General features: G+C 35.7%; 1 protein-coding gene and 1 pseudogene across 1 annotated transcript; both read right to left on the bottom strand.

The window, feature by feature from the left end:
• Positions 1–8,871: 8,871 nt before the first annotated feature.
• LOC137723521 (protein NRT1/ PTR FAMILY 4.6-like) lies at positions 8,872–12,405 on the bottom strand. The gene is made up of 6 exons (XM_068462727.1): positions 12,373–12,405; positions 11,904–12,000; positions 11,455–11,672; positions 10,777–11,220; positions 10,218–10,345; positions 8,872–9,760 (listed from the first exon to the last, which is right to left on the bottom strand). The coding sequence occupies exons 1-6, from the start codon at positions 12,403–12,405 to the stop codon at positions 8,872–8,874; spliced, it is 1,809 nt and encodes a 602-aa protein (XP_068318828.1).
• A 2,692-nt stretch (positions 12,406–15,097) lies between these two features.
• On the bottom strand, positions 15,098–19,549 carry LOC137725967 (MACPF domain-containing protein CAD1-like; annotated as a pseudogene).
• Between the last annotated feature and the right edge of the window lie 818 nt (positions 19,550–20,367).

Here is a 20,367-nt window from a genome sequence, read left to right as displayed (position 1 = left end):
TTGTCAATTGTAGTATAAGTATAAGTAGGGATCGTTCTGGACCGGGGATTAGGAGGGATTGTTAATCACTTGGATTTGACTCAAAAACATAAAAACAAAGTTAAAAACGTTCACAAAGACTCAAAGGACTCAAAACAAGTTCAAAAGACTCAAAACTGCCTAAAAACACTAACTAGGCAGTTTCTGACCTTAAACCCAATGTTGGACGAATTTAAGATTATGGTTTGATTCAAACGTAAAAACACAATATAAAACACTATACTAGACTCAAAGAATGCAAAACTAAACTTTAAAACACTAAAACAAACCAAAAGACTCAAACATCACCCAAAACACTCAAAACAGCCTTAAAATCACTTTCTGGGCAGTTTTGAGCACTTTGGTGAATTTGGACGAATTTTGGGAAATAAATTGAATCAAAACACTTTAAAACATAAACTAAACAAAGTCTAAACACTAAAGAACAAGAAAGTAAAGGGGGGTTTTAAATTGACGAGAATTGAAATAACGAAACAAGTTAATAAACTAGACAGAATGTAAAGATGAATTTGATGGAATTGAATGGATGGGAACCTAGCTAAGGGGTTCATCTCCATACATGTTATACTTGCATAATAAAATGATTTCCAATTGCATTTCAATAAACTATGATACTCAACACCCCAAGTTAACCGTGATGCACTAATTAACCTTCAAATCTTCCTAACGTTATTGAATTGGATGATGCATGCGACAATTCAAAACATTCCCCACAAGTCCTCAACATGAATGCATAGAAGAGGTACAAGCAAGAATCATTACGCTCTATGAAAATTATAAGTGTTGACGAGGCATTCGTTACTATGATTGCATGAAACTTATGCCAAGAATTTGTTTAACGCGATTGTTTATAAGCAACCTCCACTACTTGCGAATATAAGTTCGTAACTATTAGGTGAAACTCACTTATATTCTAGCGTCATATTCATGCATGAAAATTAAGCGCGCATTCTCAATAAACATACATAAATAAGTTATCAATCAAACGGTTAAACAAATTGAATCCACAACTTATGAAACGCAATTAGAAGTAATCAAATCAAAATGCAAGCATAAACATATATTTCGAATTCCCCCCTAGCCAAGGGGGGTTTAGTTGAATTTAAACATTGGAATCAAAGAAACACCTAAACATTCCAACAACTCAAACTTGAATTGTATGAACGTTTAGGTACTCTTCTCTTCCATTCCTCATACGTACAAAACAAAGAGTATTGAAATTAAACATTGAAATCAAAGAAACACCTAAACATTCCAACAACTCAAACTTGAATTGTATGAACGTTTAGGCACTCTTCTCTTCCTCTTCGTTGTAGCACAAGGTCTAAGGATAGTTTGATGGTGTGAATGGTTTGGGGAGTGGTTGGAGTGGCTGCAATGGAGGAGAAAAGTGTTTTGGTGGCTGCAATGAGGGTGTGGAGAGGTTTTGACGAATTTCTGGAATATGGAAGAGTGTATGAATCAAATGTGTATGCAATGGATGCTTATTTATAGGTGAAATGGGGGGAACATGACAGCTAGGAGGGAATGTGGCTGCATGTTTGAATGATTAAAGGATGCATGTGGGTTGGAATTGCATGTGCAATGAATATGTGGCTGCATGTGCAAGGGGACAATCTGAAAATGCATGTGAAAGCATGTGTTGGCTGCAATGATGAAATGGATGGGAGTGCATGTGGCTTAATTAATTAAAGGGAGTGCATGTGCAATGTTTTAAAGGATGGAATGCATGTGAATATGATGGAAATCTGATGGGAGATGGAATGGGATGTTTTGCATGTGAATTAAAGAGTAAATGCATGTGAATTAAAGAGTGAATGCATGTGCAATGACAGCTAGGTTGAATATGCATGTGGAATGGCTGATTTATTTGAAGATGCATGTGCAATGAAGTGGAATGACAGCTAGGTTATGATGATGAATGCATGTGGCTGATTTAATTGAATAGGAAAGCATGTGGATTTAATGGTTTAAAGGGTGAATGCATGTGGATGCATGTGTTGATGAATGGGATTAGGAAAGGTTTAAATGTCCTAAAACTAAAGGGAACAAGGTTCCAACACTTTGGTCTTCAATTAGGTCTTCAATTTCGTCCAACACTTTGGCTCCAAGCATAAGCTATCCATCCTTAGTCCAAAAGTGCTCCAAAAGTCTCCAAAATGCATCTTTTTGCTCCTTTAGCCCTTTGGACCTACAAACACACAAAAATAGCTTAAAGTACTAAAATAACTAAAGAAACATAACGTAAATGCACGAGAACAAGCCATTTAAGTCGCATGAATATGCTCCTATCAGTGTCGGATCGTTATCACATCACCTATTAAAAACTTGGTAAGATATCGTTTGACAGATCTAGATATTATGCATGACAATTTCTTACATGACTCGTTAATCCGATACGAAATGACACGACCCATTAACTAATCGAGTCGTTACTGGGTCATCAGTTAGGGATCCGTTATCTCAACAAACTAACACGACACATTAAGATAATTGGTATAACACGAATATGACAAACACGATTAGTTTGCAAATAGCCCGTAAAAATATAATTACAAAATAAGAAAAAAGAATTTTGAATTTTCTTACAAAGAAGTCCTCATCAAGACAAGTTTCTTCTTTTCCCATAATTTTCTTGTCGACCACCTTTTCCCTTATCCATTGGAAAGGATAATGGATGTCCTAATATGGCTGTCAATTACTTCCACAGTTTGACATGGTCATCTCCTGAAAATTAATGAGCAGTTGCTATTTGAATGATGCTGGAAACCTAACGTACACATGTTATATTTCCATTCTCCAGCACACTTTCATGTTCATACTTTCTCTTGGTAATTTTTTTGATCTACATACATAATAAGGTTGAACGAAAAGTATGGGGAAATAAATAACAAACTGATTCAAGTACAATTTTGTTCGATTATTATATAGAACAACACATAATAGCGTTAAACTTTTCGCATATAAGTATATGCGATTCTATTTTATTGTGAGTGTGTTGTTCTATGCAAGGTCTAAAATATCGATGATATTGGAAATATCCGTAGTCCAAAACGGAAATTTCGATGGAAATATCGGGATATTATCGATATTGATAAAAATTGAATAAAAATCACGGAAATTGTAAGAAAAACTTGAAATTTTTTATTGAAACTTTGCAGGATGTTTATTTAGTCAATTATCTATTAGTTTATCACAAAAAATTGGAAGGAAATGCATTGCATGATGGATTTAACTGATTTAAGTTGATTATATAGCGAGCTGGCAAATATTGTGAATGTAGAAAATATGTAGTAATTAATGGAAGAAGTTTAAACACACCATAATCATTTATATATAATGAATTAGTACAATATTTTACACTTTATACATTGCATGGTAAGATACATGAGTGACTTGGTACCACATAGACTTCCTATGAGGTTCAAAATTTTCACTTTCTTCATCATCTCTGTGTCAAAAGTAGATACTTGAAAAGAAATTGCCAAAGATTCATTGTCATGTGCAAATTTGTTTCTTGCAAAAAGAATTCAAAACAAAACCATATATATAAATATTTTAGCATATTTTCACAAAAACAGAAGTGATATGGTGGTCAAGGTGTTGAAGGAGTCAAATGGGAGGGGATCGAATCCCCTTGGTGTTTTTTTTAAATATAGAAATTTATCCTAGATAATAAATATTAGCTTTCAAACCTTGCAGACATCTTAACGACCATATAAATATTACAGGCTGAATATGCAATCACAAACACATCCATAGTGAGTTGGATAAGGCTTAGGTGTGTGGTTGACAAAGGGAGGGCTTCGAATCCTTCTATGCTCAAGATTGAGATTTTTCAGCATTTTTCAAGTATTTTTGGGTTTTATCTCGTGATATATTGCCCAAATATATGCATTAAAATGTTGAAAATATCGTATATCGATAAAAAATATTGATATATTGACTATAATTAAGTGAATAAGTGTGAAAATATCGCATTCTAAAAAAAAAAAAAACTCTATTCTCTCAAAAAAATATCGTCGATAATATCGATATTTTAGACCTTGGTTCTATGCAACAACTGTAACCAAGACTTTCTCTTGTCACGATGACTAAGTTGTTTTATGGTAAAACAAAAGAAATGAGAGGAAGATGAGGTTGGCATTGGCCAGGTCGGCTGCAACTTGTCAATTTGATAATCTTCTTCCCGCCATCACCACCACCAAATTAAAATCTTGTCTCAATCATGGCGAGTGGTCAAGAGAAAAAACCTCCCTCCTTTTTCTAAAGGGTTCAGTTTCATTGGCTTGTTCAATGTACCATAAAAAATGAACAAATTAAGCATATCTATCAAAGGAAAAGATGCTCCATCAATGTGCTAAAGAATAATTACAAAGGGATGACCTTAAGCTAAGAAGGCTTCTCGTTTTACAAGGGTTGGGAGGAGAGGAACGTCTAACGTGCATAACCTTATTTTTGTTTTGCAAAGAGACTATCCACAACTCAAGTCGGTGACCTTTTGGTCACCAAGAAGCAACATTTCCGTTACGCTAAGACTCATCCTCAACTTAAGAATAATCACAATCATAAATTAAAAAAGAATTGGGTTGGGGATCGGTTTTTGACAATATATGAATCAAATGATAGGGGGTGGGTTGCAAGTCAAAATATCCAGAGAATATTTAAGGCCGGCTGCCGTTGACAACTAACTAAAGAAATAGATAAATATAGGTTTTTGCATGATATTCTTGTGACTGGATAAGATCCATCACATGGAAGCTTACATACTTTGCTTAGGATCTATGCTATATTTTCGATTGAATTTCTTGACCATCGTAATATTATTAAGGGATACTTTGGATGCGGTCTAGTCTATCATGCTGCCATCACCATTTTTCTGTTGATTTTTTTGCTCCTTGCACCTATTTTTAGCACATTAACTACAAAGATAATAGACCTAGCAAATGTGCCTTTTTTTCATTTCCAGATTGTGTCCAAACGTATTTTCTTTGGGGTGTTGGACGCGATCATCCTTCTTTAACAAGTTGATATGAACACAGCTCATTAAGTTAACAGGTTAAAAAATTTCAAGCACAAACACAACTCACAAATTAACAGATCCCCACCGGTTTAAAGAATCATAATGGGAGTAATGGAACCACCGAAATAGTTTCTTCTTTTAACCCAAAGGAACAAGGGAAACAAAGATTTGGGCTCTTTTTTTCATTTTTTATTTTTTATTTTTTTGTCTTTATATGCTTTCATTGGCCCAAAGAAAAATGGGAAACAAGAATTTAGCCTTTTTGTAATTCCATTTCCACTCTATCAATAGACTGGTCTTTTAATTTCATTGGAAACAAATAAAAGTTCAACAAGTCCTAGTCCACCCCACGAGGATGAATCTGCCTTGTAATCTGTTGTATAACGCAATTGTTCATTTTTATTTGGATTTGTTTTACCTTCGTTTTTATATTTGAATTATATCTTTGGACCAAAATTGTAACCTCGGTCAAAAATCTCATCAAACTCATTTGAGAGCGATATAAGTTGAAAGTCTCATTTAAAAAAACTTAAAAATGGAACATATTAAAATCATAGTTGATTAGTGGTCACCAAACCAAGCGTTTGCTTAAGGAACAAACACAAGCTGGCCTAAAAACCCCAGCCTACTTCCAACTTGTTAATGTTCTTGATCATGCAAGACAATTTTTGCCCAAGGAAAAAAGAGAAAAGATCAAGAGATGAGGGGGACACTGAAATAGAATCTGATTACAAGCTTAAATATAAGCATGCAGTAAGAGAAGTAAAACTCGATTTGACAGTGCACTCAACAATCTTTCTCCCAGGATTTGAGAGTTTTATATTCGGTGTCGGTTTTGTACAATGCAAGGCGAGTAACGGGGAAGCTCAGGCTGGCAATGAGACTGTTAGCTTTTTGGGGCGCCCTTTTCTTCTTTTCGTCGGTCATCCTCATCGCAACAACGACTTAGTGCCTAGGCACTTACCTTTTCTATGTTTTTGATACAACGATATCAAAAACTTAAGCTAAGCCACTAGGCACTAAGTTAGTCTTTGACTGGGTAAAGATACGTTATTAGGGTTCAAAAAATCTTTCTAATGTAATAAAAGAGAAAACTAATAAAAGTTGAATTTATAGCATTTTTAAGTTTGGGGTGATTTTCAAATTGGGCCATGAGGTTTAAACTTATTCACATTACACCATGAAGTTTTAACACAATATCAATTTATGCCTTATGTCAAACAAATCATTTAAATCTTCATGTCATCAATGAGCATGGAACCTGCAATTGAGTTGACAGGTAAGCCATATTTGTACAAAATAGACTAAAAAACTCATCAATTTGACATAGAATTGGATGTTCAAGTAGACAAAAGATATAAACTGATCAATTACAAAACATTAGGATGCTATGCGAGAAACGTGAAACCTTATGGTCCATTTTGTAAGTCACTTCAAAGCAAATTCCTTAAGGGTGTTAAATGTAGTTAGCCCTATTTCTATTTATCTACAACCAATATTAGAGGAGAGGTGCTTAGAACCTCAGATGCAAGATTAAGCTCATTTAACTACTAATTGTTTAGCTTCATATGAAACGTACCTCGGCTTTCAGCTCTCTCTTTATTAATAAACACAATAATTTGAGTACTGTCAATGAATACAAGAATTCAAATGATTGATCCGAACATCTATAAAGTAAGCAATAAAAAAAATACACGATATAAAAAGGAGAATGAATAAGAGTGAAGAAATGATCATAAGAGAAATGGAGAAAAAGCACACGGAAAAAAACTCAGAATCCAAAATCAGTGTTACAATTTTGGTATGATGAGACTAGAAGGGAGCAGTTAATTGGGGATATTGAGATCGTTCTTCTGGGAATAATTTAGTTCAGACCAAACAAAAACTAAGGGCATGAAGTTTTAGACCAAAAGAAAAATTTTGCCTTAAAGTTACCCCACCCCATTGTCAAATCCTAGGTTCGTCCCTATAACTTACCCCTGTCGACCTGCGTGCACCAGAATTGACCTAAAGGCCGGCTTTGATCTCATTAGCATGCGAATGCCAAAGCTTTTCCTCATCCGGAGGCAGCGACAAATTGCGAATTAAGCCTTTAACCATAATCGACCAAAAAATATAAATAAGGGCTAGCTTAACCCGAAAACGACGGTATAGTCGTGGACGGCGACTGAAGTCAGTCCTGGTTGAGGCTGTGTTTGGTTCAATCTATTAAAATCGGATCCGATCGTGCTAAGTTGACCTCAAAACATGCAGGACTTGTGTTGAGATGGATTTGCTCGATCCATTGTATACTTATGGTTAGGGATAGGCTGGGTCCAGTTTGGATCGGTTTCACTCTATGGTCAAACAACTATTGTGTGTTGCAGTTTGATTCGGCTTGAGCTAATCCGAGTAGATAAACCAGTGTAGGGCTTGGTGGTTTGACCTTTAAGCATAACCTAAATACTTTTTATTACTCTCTTTTGGAATGGTTTTTTTTTTTTTTTTTTTTTTTTTTTTTGCTATGTAAATTATACAGATTTTAGATCTAGCAGTAACTTATATATGTTCAGTGAAACACAAAATATTAATACGTGAGAAATGAAACAAACACATCATACTTGCTTTCTACAATCTTATGATGTCAAATTCATAATAAACCTAACAATTATGACAATTTTAAGCATATTTGAAGTTAACATTGCATCCAACATTCTAATGTCGGCCTAGTTTGATACTGAGGTGATTCTGAAAAAAGCTGGTATAAAAAAAAGCTAGGAGTTGTTTTTGTGTTTGGTAAACATTCAGTTTCAGCTTTTTTTCACAGTTTTGGGTGAAAAAAAAGCCAAAAACAAGAAACTGCAAAACCCAGCTTTGAAAAACCAGTTTTTTTTTCATATCTGTTTTACATAAAAGTTTACCAAACACTATAATATTGCTTTTTTTTTTTTTACAAAAGCACTTTTACAAAAAAGTTTACCAAACACTCTGCTGCTTTATTTCACAGCTGCTTATTCTCACAGCACAGCAGAAGCATCTTTTTTTTCAAAACACAGCAATACCAAACCAGCCCAAATCTCTAACATCTTAATGACATTCAAAATTTGATCAAGGTACACTAACAATCTAAATTGTCTAGTAATATTATTATAAAATTATTTGGACACACAAAACTGATACACACTCTAATAGAAGTGACACTTATCATTATACATGGTTGCTATCTAGACTAAAGAGTGTGTCAGCAAGTGCGTTAGTTTTGTGTGTCAAATAACATTGCCCATTATGTTTTGAATAAATAATAAGAGAAAGTGGGACCATCCATGACCTGTTTGCCACCTCATTTTTTGTACAATGTTTTAAATTTTTGGCACGACAATTAATGTTAAATTGTGAGGTGGCATAAAGTCTATAGAGAGTCTCACTTTGAGAATGTCTTCTTAGCAATTCTCAAATAATAATTATGAATTACTTGGTAACTTGCAACTTAATTATGTATAAGATCTTGAATATCATGAATAACTTTTGAAGATGGATAATAGTTATTTCTAGATTTTTCATTGATTATCATTTATGTAAATAATCAATCAAATTAAATTATTGGAAGGTGTGGGAATTGAAAATTTTCATTGATGGACAACAAATTAATTGATCACAGACACTAGCTAGCTGAAAGAAAACAAACGTCCTAGGCCTAAATATCATATTTAGGATACATTATCCAATTTTCACACATTACATTAAACCATATATATATATATATATATATATATATATATATATATATATATATATAATAGCTGCTATTTTTTTTTTTTACTTGAATCTTCTCAGAACTCATGAACCTCAATTTCCTTCTTCTTCTCCTTTGAAACCAGCATGGGGCTCCCAGGCCTATACTTGTACCTCTTTGCAACAAACACATAGATAAAGAAGTTGATCAAGCTCATCAATGAAAGCAACCAATAGAAAAGATTCAAATGGTTCAAGTTAATGTTGTTCCCAGCCAACCAGCCTCCACTTTTTGTGACACCCTTTGTTGCATTATTCACAATCTTAACCAAAATGGTGCTGAAAAAATACCCTAGTGCCATGGAGCTCCACAAAAAGCAAGTTGAAATTGATTTCAACCCTTTGGGAGACTCCGAGTAGAAAAACTCAAGAAGCCCTACGTATGTGAACATGTCAGCGATTCCAAAAATGAAGTACTGGAAAGACAGCCAGAATGTGCTGATTGGCAATGGCTGCACCACCGGCCTTGCCAACAGCATGTTGTGCTCTCTTGCCACATCTTTTCTTTTCACTTCCATGATTCCAGCCACACCCATGGAAACACATGAAAGAACTAAACCCACCCCTATGCGCTGTAAGTGCGTTATGCCAGAGGGTATGCCGGTGAACTTACTTGCGATGGGGACGAAGACACGGTCGTAGACAGGAATTATGATGGCGAGGAAGACAATGGGGATGATGGGGAGTGAGGCTGGTGGGATTTTGAAGTGTTTGGTGATACTTGTGTCCATGGTGAGACCTTGTTGGATGGAGAAGGTTTGGAGTTGTGCCAGGCATAGAGTCATTATAATTGTGCAGCAAAATATTGGGACCATGCCTAGGATGATTTTTGCATTTTCCACTTGTGTGACTCTGCAAAGTTTCCATGGGTTTGGAGGCTGTTGTTCATCAACTTGCCCTCTTCGGATGGATGCTTTGTCCAAAAACCTGAATAAAATTCAATTATGTGTTGGGCAAGGAGCTAACAAGAAGTTTTCTTATGACGGAATAGAAATTCAATTGTGTTACCAAACAATTTGGCATGTTTTATTGTGAGACTGAATGAAAATTGTAAATTAGGTTAAATATGACCTAATGTTCGGTTTTAATCCAATTCAACCGATAACATAACTTAGCAGATATCTGGTACTAATTGATCAACGCTAGACTAATAATGGAAGTCCATATTTCCACCAAAAAAATGTATTTAAAAATCATGGAAATGCAAGCTTAATTTTATCCCTCTTCAATGGTAGAGGATCTTATATTTTGCTTAACATCTGAATAGAAATTGATATAGAAATCTAATCATTTATGAGTGTACGAACGTTCTTAGTTAACACCCTAATTTTGTATTATTTCAAGGGTGGAAGATCATATATTGCGGTAAAACTTTGTAAGGTACCTGAAAATGGGTCTGTGAGGTAGGAATTCTTGTTCAAGAGCAGCTTCCTTGTCTTTGCTAATCTCATACAATTCTGCGGGGTCCTCAGGAAGGCTAAGATTTTTGTTGCGGATGGCTGCAACATACACCTGAAAAGAACATGAGCAACAAGTTAGCTAGTTGTGATTAACGTTCGATCTGAATTGGAAGAATATATTCATTAGTTAAGAATCTTCCTTAAGCCGACCTCCAACCAAACACCAATAGGTAAAGGTGGCAAATTAACTAATTGGGTTGTTTATGGGTACCCAATAAAACTCATTTAGTTTGAATTCACCTTGCACCATCACCACTATCAACCTCATCTTTATATTATGGTGATATCAAATTAAACGGATCTTAACGGGTACCTTGTAAAAATCAATCTTTATAAGCATCCAAAGAAGGTTTTTGCACCCAAGTTTTGTTTGTTATTTCCCCCACCTCATATTCGCTTGTATAAAGCAAAAAAAAGAAAAACAGAGAAAAGAAAGAATGACTTGGAACTAGTGTTTAAAGGGTTGACAAAAGAAAAACAAACCTGTATAAGTTCAACTAAAGCACTAGTTCCTCTGATAACTTGTATCCGATACAACGGCAATCCTGCGAAAAAGATGACGACGCCCAAGAACATGGCGATAGTAGAGATCCCAAATCCCCAATCCCATCCTTTATTGTCTTGAACCCACACAATTAGGGTTAAACTGACTACACCACCCAAGCACACTGCTAGCAACAGAAAGTTAAAGAAGCTAGACATCTGCCTTGCCTCTCTCAGGTCCGATTCGTCAAATTGATCAGCACCGTGTGATGGTAACGTGGCCTTCAGGCCGGAAGCTCCGGCCGCCATAATGTAGAGAGCAATAAAAAGAAGGGCAGCATTTCCACCTTCAACTTTTTCACATTTTGCAGTTGGATCAAAGACACTGCAGACTGGTGGCGTCAGTTTAGGGTAGTGAGCTTGCACAGTCATTAGTGCTAGTCCCTAAAGTGAAAATTTACAAAACTATGCAATTACTAAACCAAATTCAATTGCGAATTATAAACAAATAGAACTGAGCGTCACTGAACAGACAATAAGTTGTATTCAAAACAATTTAGTGACATCTTATTGTGTAGTTAGCATCCATCCAGTTCTATTTGATTAAAGGTTCATAACTCGTTGTATTTGTGTATATTTTGCTATTAATGATGAGTAATTTGAGTATTTCGTGCATACCACAAACTCGAGGCACCCGGAAATAAGAAGAGTTTTGAATCTGCCAAAGAAGGTGTCTGCAAGGATGGCCATGAGAATGGACAGAATATAGCCAGTTCCCATGTAGTTGGTGAGTTGGTTAGCTGCATCTGCTAGCTCAAAGTGCATGACCCCATTGAAGTAGGTAACCAAGTTCACAGCCAGGGCAAGAGTTGCCATGTTCTCAAAAGCAAATGTACCTGCAACATATAAAAACAACCCCAAAATTGTAAATTATTTAAGGACTACATATTATTGCATTTATGGTGATCATGTAAGCAGATGTAGATTATGCTAGTTAGTTAGGACAGTGTGTCCCTCCTCTTATGCCAGAATTAATCTCCTTCCTGTACATTAGACCAGTTTAGAATGTCGTTTTCTTAGAAGAAAAGAAAGTGATCATGTATATAATGTGTGTACTAAAGGAGTACCTAGTATGAGCACAGCAGTTATCATTCCTCCATGTTTATATTTCACAGCTGACCTTCCCTTCCAATCAACCTTCCCTTCAACAAGCTCAAGTTTCTCCTGCAGGTTATAAATCAAAGAGAATATAATTAACAAGGTCGAATTCGAAAGAAAACATGAACAAATGTGCTCATTAATTTGTTAAAATTACCATAACTAGATACAAGGATTGCAGTGATCTCTCTCTGGTACTAAAGAGAACAGACGTATGAATTTTGGAAAAGGGATGAGAGGCTAATGGAAACTGAGGTTCGTATATATAAGACTTTGACACAGATGGGCTTTGGGACTAATTGGAAGTTGCGTAACGACCACTTGTGATGCCCATAATGCCCTTTAATTTGTTGGAATGTTGGTGCATGTTTTGCTATAACATTGCCGACCTTGAGTAAGAGATTCCCAAGACATTGTCAAGATTGTCCAAGAGGAAACCTGAATAAGGACGACAGAGTGAGAGCTACCCATTTAGCATTTCTTAAAAAAAGAAGATGAAATCATACTTTTTTGGTATCAACAAGTGGATAATAATTTTTTTACCAAAAGGTGAGGACTTGAAGCTCCAATGATGGCGTATTTACTTAAGATAGGGTAAAAATTCAACTCGCCCTCTTCTACAAAATCTTGAGGTTTTGGCTTTCGTGTGGTTGTAAAATAAAAACCCTACTGGGCATGTCATACTCCAAAAGCCTAAGCAAATTTTTGTGTTTAAATTATGGGTAGTGTTATGAAGAAAGAAAAAAAAATATGGTAGTAGTCTTTCATATTTTTGCTTTTTTCTTCGTTGATTTATTCTTCATTTTTAGTTTCTTAATTTTTTTTAATCAATCCAAAAACTAGAAAAATTGGGATAATTGCATGGAGAAAAAATAAATGTGTGAAAATTTCTATCTTAATTTTTTATTTAAATTTCCAATTAATACATGTTGGTAATTTCTTGTCGACACAGAAAGAATAGGTAAAAGAAATGAGTACGTATGAAGTATTCAACAAGGGATTGAGTGCAATCCAAAATCTTTGGGGCACTTTCAAGTTCAAATTTCACAAAAGAAACATTACAAGAAGAAGAGTCCTGCATTTCACCCAAGTCCAAAAGCATCTAAACACCCAATCTGTCTTTTGCCCTTGGGGAGCCTTTGCTTTTGGACACTACTATCCGCCTCTTTCTCAATTAAATTTTTTTTTTTTTTGCAGCAAATTAATCATTCACATCAAGAGCAGAATAGTTTCCACGTACATGATTAGCGAAAGCTAATTAAAAAAACCCTTTAATTGGTGCAAATTGTCAGGCTAATACAACTATGGGGCTTAGCATTAAAAAGGACTTGTATGTTGTTATTGGAAAAGGATTAAAACAGACAGCTGACAGATTCTAGAACAAACATCTCAACGGTTCACGCTGTGTTATATAATACTAGCCGATGAGCACACATTCCGTGTGTGTAAACAATTTCATTTTACTTTTTGTTTTTTTATTAAGAAGTCTGATTAGTTTTTGAAATTTTAAAATGAGTATGAAAAAATGATGGTGAGATAATTTCTCTTAATAAGTGCATATTTTATCTTAATATTACATAATTACTGTTTTTTGTCATTCTTATGTAAATATTGTGCATCAAAAGCGAGGGTAAAATAGGAAAAATAGGGATATAATTGTCATTTTGTCAAAAGATACAAAATTACTATTTTGCCCTCCTCATGTCAATATTGTGTATTCAAAAGTAAGGGCAAAATTGAAAAAAGGGGAAAAAGTTAACAAGGGCTCTTCTCTTAATAGAATAGAAGATACTTAAACACTGTTTAATACTTAGATTAACCTATGATGGTGAGGATGATTAAGTCAGATGTGGGCTGCGTTATCTCACAGGTAGCAACTTGCCTGCTCCAGTCTCGCCCAAGCTATAGAATATTTAATGGCTCTGCGCTAATGATTCCTGCGGCGTAGGTCATATGTAAACTTTACGTATGTTTGTTCGAACAACACAAGTTCAAGCCTCATTTTACAGTCATGAGTCTCATGTCCTAAAAGGACCCTTTCAACCATGCATATATATGACAGACCCACGAAAAAAGCTCGACATAATTTAGATGCAAAGATCGACTTTGACTGAGATTGATAACTCGCTTAATCACAAAGATATTGTCAAATGGTTTTTTCGCCACAAGAGTAACATTGACGTTTGATCCACGCTACACCAGATGATATCTGCAATTTCGCCCATTTGGTAAGAAATTTTCTTATGCAATCACTCTTGCAACTGTTAGATTCACATCAACATGTTGGAGCAGACAATAAATTTCGCAGATGGCATAAAAACTGTCATTAAGATTACAAACTCATCCAACATCCAATCATGTTAATAATAATAAGATTGTGTTAAGAGATTAGTGTTAATTACACGTTAGTGGAAGTGACTGATTTATTTCTTTCCTCTTTAGGTGAATTAATTCTGGTTTATCATTTAAAAAAATATTATTATTAAGGTGAGAAGGGAGAGTTCAAAATTATTACATTAATTTAGAGAAATGAGAGTTTCGAACTCAGTACGCATGGGTAAAAACTCAACAATAAGCAAACAAAAATAAAAGTGATTTAAGTGCCTGACATAGTTTTCTTCACTAGGCTGAATCAACTATTGATGGTCTCGTAAAGAAGTTTCCTTTAAGGACATAGTTTCCATCACTAGACTAGTTAATACTGTCCCATTGCACAAAAGCAACCAAAGAACTTCCCTTCAAGTTTTATAAATAGTGATTTTTCAATATATGACGGCCACACTGCAATACTATACCCTTAGTTCATGAAATACGCTCAACAATATCATAGTAGGTGAATTAGTAACACCCGTCAAACTCAAAATTCTCAAAGCAAAGATGCTTTTTAACTCAAAAAATCAAGAGAATTTTAACGAAAAGTCCGCGGTACTATTCACTTTAATAAAAAAAACTACATTTTTACATTAAAAAATCAAACCTGGTACTATTCAATTTAGCCTTTATTTTGTCATTATCGTTAAAACTCAAAGTTTTCAAGCTTTTTTCATTAGTTTTCATAAAAATGAAACGTGTAAAATGATACGGAAAACTGTTCATGATGGAATTGAAAACATAGAAATATATGGATGCACACTCTCTAGTCGATGGTCATACGCAAGGGTTGATGTCACTGAAAAAATGACTTCATATATTACCTAAAAATGTATATAAATTATAATTATTCAGAAACATACATTGTCTTCTCAACCAATTCAAGAAGAAAACCCCTCAGACAAACAATGATGTGACTATTAATTGAAGATGTCTAAGAAACAAAAGAAGTAAATGTACAGAACAGGGGTTGCCTGTGCAAAGAATGCCGGACTAAAAGTTTAGTGGAATGCCTACAATTACAGGGGGGAAAAAGGCCGATGATCAGTAGTTCAGCAACGAGTACTTTACACGCAATACAATCTTTCCCTTGTCGACTCCAAGCTTAGCCCCAGTGACTAACCAATGACCTGGTATATCTTGCGGCCCCTTCGACATTTCCGTCAAGTCCACTAGTTTTGCTAGTTTTTCCTTTTTATCGTCAGAGCTTCTGTTGTTTAAATGTGACGAAGAAGAACCATCCGTCTTCAGTGCAGAAGACGTGGTGGCTGGGTTGTGATCCCAAACAGACCGCCTAATTGTGCAGCCTGGTACTTTAGAGAAGAGGAGTTTGAGGTGCAATACATTTTTGGCACCAAAATCCCATACACCAAGCTGAGCCCCGGTGACAATGTGAACACCAGAGAGGTCACCGATAGAGGTTTCCACGTGCTCTATCGGTGCAGTGCTTACATGGGAGAAGTTCTTCCACTTGATTGGCTCAAACCAACGGCTGTCTTGCTCTTCTGGACCTTGCCACTTGGGTGCACCTATCGCCATGTGCACATCCCAATGGGGTTGAAGAATTTTCGGAAGGGACACTAGATGTTGCAAATGTATAGCCAGTCGGTTCTGTTTGCTGCCTTCTAGATTTAGTCTAAGCCCTGTGACAGGCTTACGGCCTACTGTTACCTGCAGCGTCAAGAAACTTCTTCAGTTAAGGTGGGGTGAAAGTGTACAAATATAAGGAAATGAAAGAGTCATTTCTTTTCCCACACAATAATTTGATAAAAATAGCCATCAAAGAACTAATGAGAACCAACAAATGTACCTGATCTGGACTGATGTAAAGCTTCGGACCCATCAAGCTGAACTGAAGCGATGAACACACAGGTTCTTTTCTTTGCAAATTATTTTGCTCCGGGGCCCATACTTGAGCAATTTGAAAATCCAAGAAATACTGCAGATCTTCGATTGGTGGCTTGTCTGGTATAAACAATGACAAACATATAATAAATGTCAAAAACACCTCCAACACCTGAATAGGTGGAGCCACAGGTAAGCATGCTTCTAGCTATATAACCAAGTTTCAGGTTCTAGACAAACGATTCAAGCTAACCATAATTAAAATGATTTAGTCATCAGATTGGAATAAAAGTCAACACTTTTTATGAAATACATTTTAGATCAGATCTTACACTCTAAATATAACTCAATCGCGTGACTCAAGTGCTTTATTCCAGGCACTCCTTCAAGCAAAGAAACAATGGGTGTAAATGTCATGTTAATCACATCTGGTGCTAGTTGTACAGTTTCAGCCCACTTGGTATGATTCTGCTCAAGATCATCACCCCCTCTTCTCCTGAATATGACTGTAACATCCTGAAGGACACAAAATTAAGGATATTCACAAACAAATCCACTGGAAATGACAATTCATCAAGAATTATTTTAAGAGTGGGCGAAAAGTTTCATGAGACTTTTAGACGAAACACCAGTGATACAAACCTTATCCTTGTACTTTAATGGGCCTGGATTTGACTGGCTTTTTGAGTCCACAAACCTATGATCACCAATGTCTTTCACATAATTCTCAATGTCCCCCACTGACAAAGGAGATGACTGGTGCTGCCTGATATAGAATACATCTCTTCCACCAATAGTTGCAGACGTGATGATATGGGTACCTTAACTCTTGATAAAACTGAAAAATGAACAAGAGGAGAAAGAAAATTGTGTATTAAAATTCTGGTGTTGTACAGACCAACAGATCTAGTAACCTTATCAAAGGAACACCCTGCAGTTGTGCATCACCAAATATTGCAGTTTGGAACATTTTGAATTTAAATTTTCAATATGAATTGATGGGGTGCCATGTCCAAAATTATTCTTTGAAATATGTAACTATAAGAACTGCCCAACATAATGAAATTTGATTGATTATCCTTCTTGTTAGTGCATATCAAGTTTGGTTTCAATAACAGTTACTAGCATCTTTAAGTACATATCCAGACCATTTTGAATCAAGTGCGTCGCCATTAGTTTGAGGCTTTGAGCATACACAGGTCTAATGGTTAATCATTCAATTTTTCATCACCAAGCTCTTTAGTTGCATTTTATAACCCACTGATCAAAGTAGGAACAGAAAATGACAGAAAGGAGGTATCAAACAGAGCAATCAGGTACTGACAAGTTGAATTGTCCTCGAAAATATCTATTAGTTTAACGCATAGAGAGGACATGAGTTGTAGGGATTAGCCTATCAATTTTGTTGGTAATTGACTTTCTACCGAGATGATTAGAATTGAAAAAACACAGACATTTCATGTTTATACTCTATCATATTTAGTTGCTTACCTTGCTAAAGCTGCAGGATCCCATGAGTAAGGAACAGCACGCTTGATTTCCTCATGCAAAACTAAATTATCGTTTTCTAATTTAACTTTGTATAGGGGAATGAAGTATCCAATCATGGCGAGGGATTTGGTTGCTGCTGCATCAACTTGCCAAGAACCAGTGAAATTGAACATGGCATTGAAGCTTCCAAGAGGAATGCACCCTGATATACCTGATTTCTTGTTGAAGTATTCTGCCATCTGAAATTTCAAGCATCAAAGCCAAAGGTTCGCAAAATTTGTCGTATAACAAGAAGGTAAAATGGTTGCTATAATTAGGAGAAGCAAGTCGAAATCCCAATGCATGCACCAAATGCTGACCAAATAGGAGGAGAAACTATTCATTCCACTACGGGGAAGATATATTTCAAACGAGAAAATGTAATTTAAGAAACGCAAATCCAAACTTAGCTATGTTAGAATATATACTAACTGCTAGCTCACATCCTAACTGCTCAAGCTTTTTGGGATTGTAGTAACCAAACAAACTTTATCTTTAAGCATGTTTACAGGATCTCCGTAAAATTTTATTCTCTAATGCACCAAATCGTTTTAGCAAACTCTGCAAACAGTTGAATTCAAACAATCACGAATGTCAGATTTCTTTATTTAGCCATCTATATGTTGTCTGAGTATGCAACATTTTCCCAGTTTTCTTTATGTTTTGCGTAGTACATTGACTAATTACACTGGCTATTAACCCACTGTACAATCCATTATCAAAATACAACACCAACACTGAAATATGATTTATTTAGCCTAACGAGCTCAAATAAACATTCAGACTAGAACTTTAGCCTAACTAGCTCGTAGTGCATTGCTCCGTAACAGATGAGTAATCTATTCTCTGCATATCACAAAACAATTCATGACAACCTATATGGAGAAAAAACAACTCAGAAGCCTGGAAGAAGAGAAAGACATGATCTTTTCGAACTTTCAAATCATTAGCAATTGAATGACACAAACAAAATATAATAATTTTGAGACAGAATGTACGGTTATTCAAATTTAACACAGGAGTAAAACTAGAAGAATTCTAGAAATCCATGAAATACGATATGCGGAATCAATGATTTCGAAAACAAACTAATCCCAGAACCACAAAAACCCAGCAAAGCAACATTATCCAACATAAAACAAACCAAGATTATAACTTTCTGTACTCAACCAGACCACAACCAAGAAAGTTCAATTCCCAACAAGTCCAATACTGAACTGAAGCTTCTGAAAATCCAAAAACACCCAAAACAAATCACAGAATTCAAATCCAAACTCACAAAAAACAAAACCCATCAACCGAAATTGGATAAAAATTCACCTCATGGAAGCTGCAGGCATGAATTCTATCAATGGACCTCTTCCCCGTCGCGCACTCAACATCAATGGGCACATTCGGCACAACAACCCCATCAGATAAAACAAGATCTTTCCCCTGATCCTCCTCCAGAATCACCAGCCTCGACCCGGGTGCCCCTTTGCAGTAGAGAAGCCTGATATCGGAAGTGACGTCAAAACCGCGACCCAGAGCCTGGATTGAGTTGGAGAGCGTGGTGGTCAGCGCGGCAGAGATGGAGCTTCTCGCCGCCGCAGCAGAGGATTCCATAGGAAATGAAGGGTCTTTGTCTTTCATTGGCGAAGTGAAAGAAGAGAAAACGAAATCGATGGCGTTGTTGGTGTTTTCTAGTTGGACGGGGGAATCATTCGAAATACAAAAGTGCTTAAAAAAAAGTGCTTTCTGTTTTGGTGTTTTGCAGTGGCTGGCTGGCTGGCTTTTTAGGCCAACGAGAGAGAGTGGGGATTTTGCCTTCTTCTTCTTTGTACCAAAGAGCCGAAGGAAGGAGGGCAGCTCTTGCCGTTGACTGTAAAAATGGCCTCAAAACGCGTGTAAAATGTGTGTATTGTATGGAACTACACAAACTAAAAGAGGATTCTCAGTTGACTGGTCTTCCTTGTAAAAGGATTTTGAAGTCAAACCCCTACCAAAAAATCAGACCAAGCCAAGATTCCTACAACTAATTTTTTGGTTTGACTGTCACACCGTTTTATTAATTCTAATATAACTTAAGTTTGTAATAGTATATTCGGTTTATTATAATTTGTGAACGTGTAATACAATTTGATAGTGTGATGGACAAATTTTAGACAAGCACACTCAAATGCTTCTTGAGATGAAAGTTTTGTTTACACTTAAAATTGTAATTTTGAATTCCCTAAAAAAAATTGTAACTTTGATCAAATACTAGTTATATATCGTACTTGGGTACTTACATCTCATGAACCAAAAAAATTACATATCTCACGTTACAGCTATTAAAAGTGTTTTTAGATAATCATAAACGCTTATAAGTGTGTTGAAAATTAAAACACAATAAGAAGATGCATTTTCTAAATGAATTTAGGGATACAACTACTTAACCATACCAAAAGGTATTTAAAACAAACAAAGAGTTGAGTTTTGTCTGCTTTATTTTTCCTTTATTTGGTGGATTGAGCATAGGATTTGAAACAAAGAATTTATGGAAGGGCCATCAATTTGGACCTAAATATTATTAGTTCATTTTTAGACTTGTTGGGTGGCCGTCCATCGAGCCATGTTGCCGAAAGTACCGATCTTGGGCTAAACTAGCAGTAGACTCGAATCGCAGACATATTAGCTCAAGATTTGAGACATCTTATAAAGTTTTTA

The sequence above is a fragment of the Pyrus communis genome, chromosome 2 (assembly GCF_963583255.1).
Source record: "Pyrus communis chromosome 2, drPyrComm1.1, whole genome shotgun sequence".
Classification (NCBI taxonomy): domain Eukaryota; kingdom Viridiplantae; phylum Streptophyta; class Magnoliopsida; order Rosales; family Rosaceae; genus Pyrus; species Pyrus communis.
The sequence above is the reverse complement of the archived record's forward strand: the minus strand, read 5'-3'. Positions and strand labels throughout refer to the sequence as shown.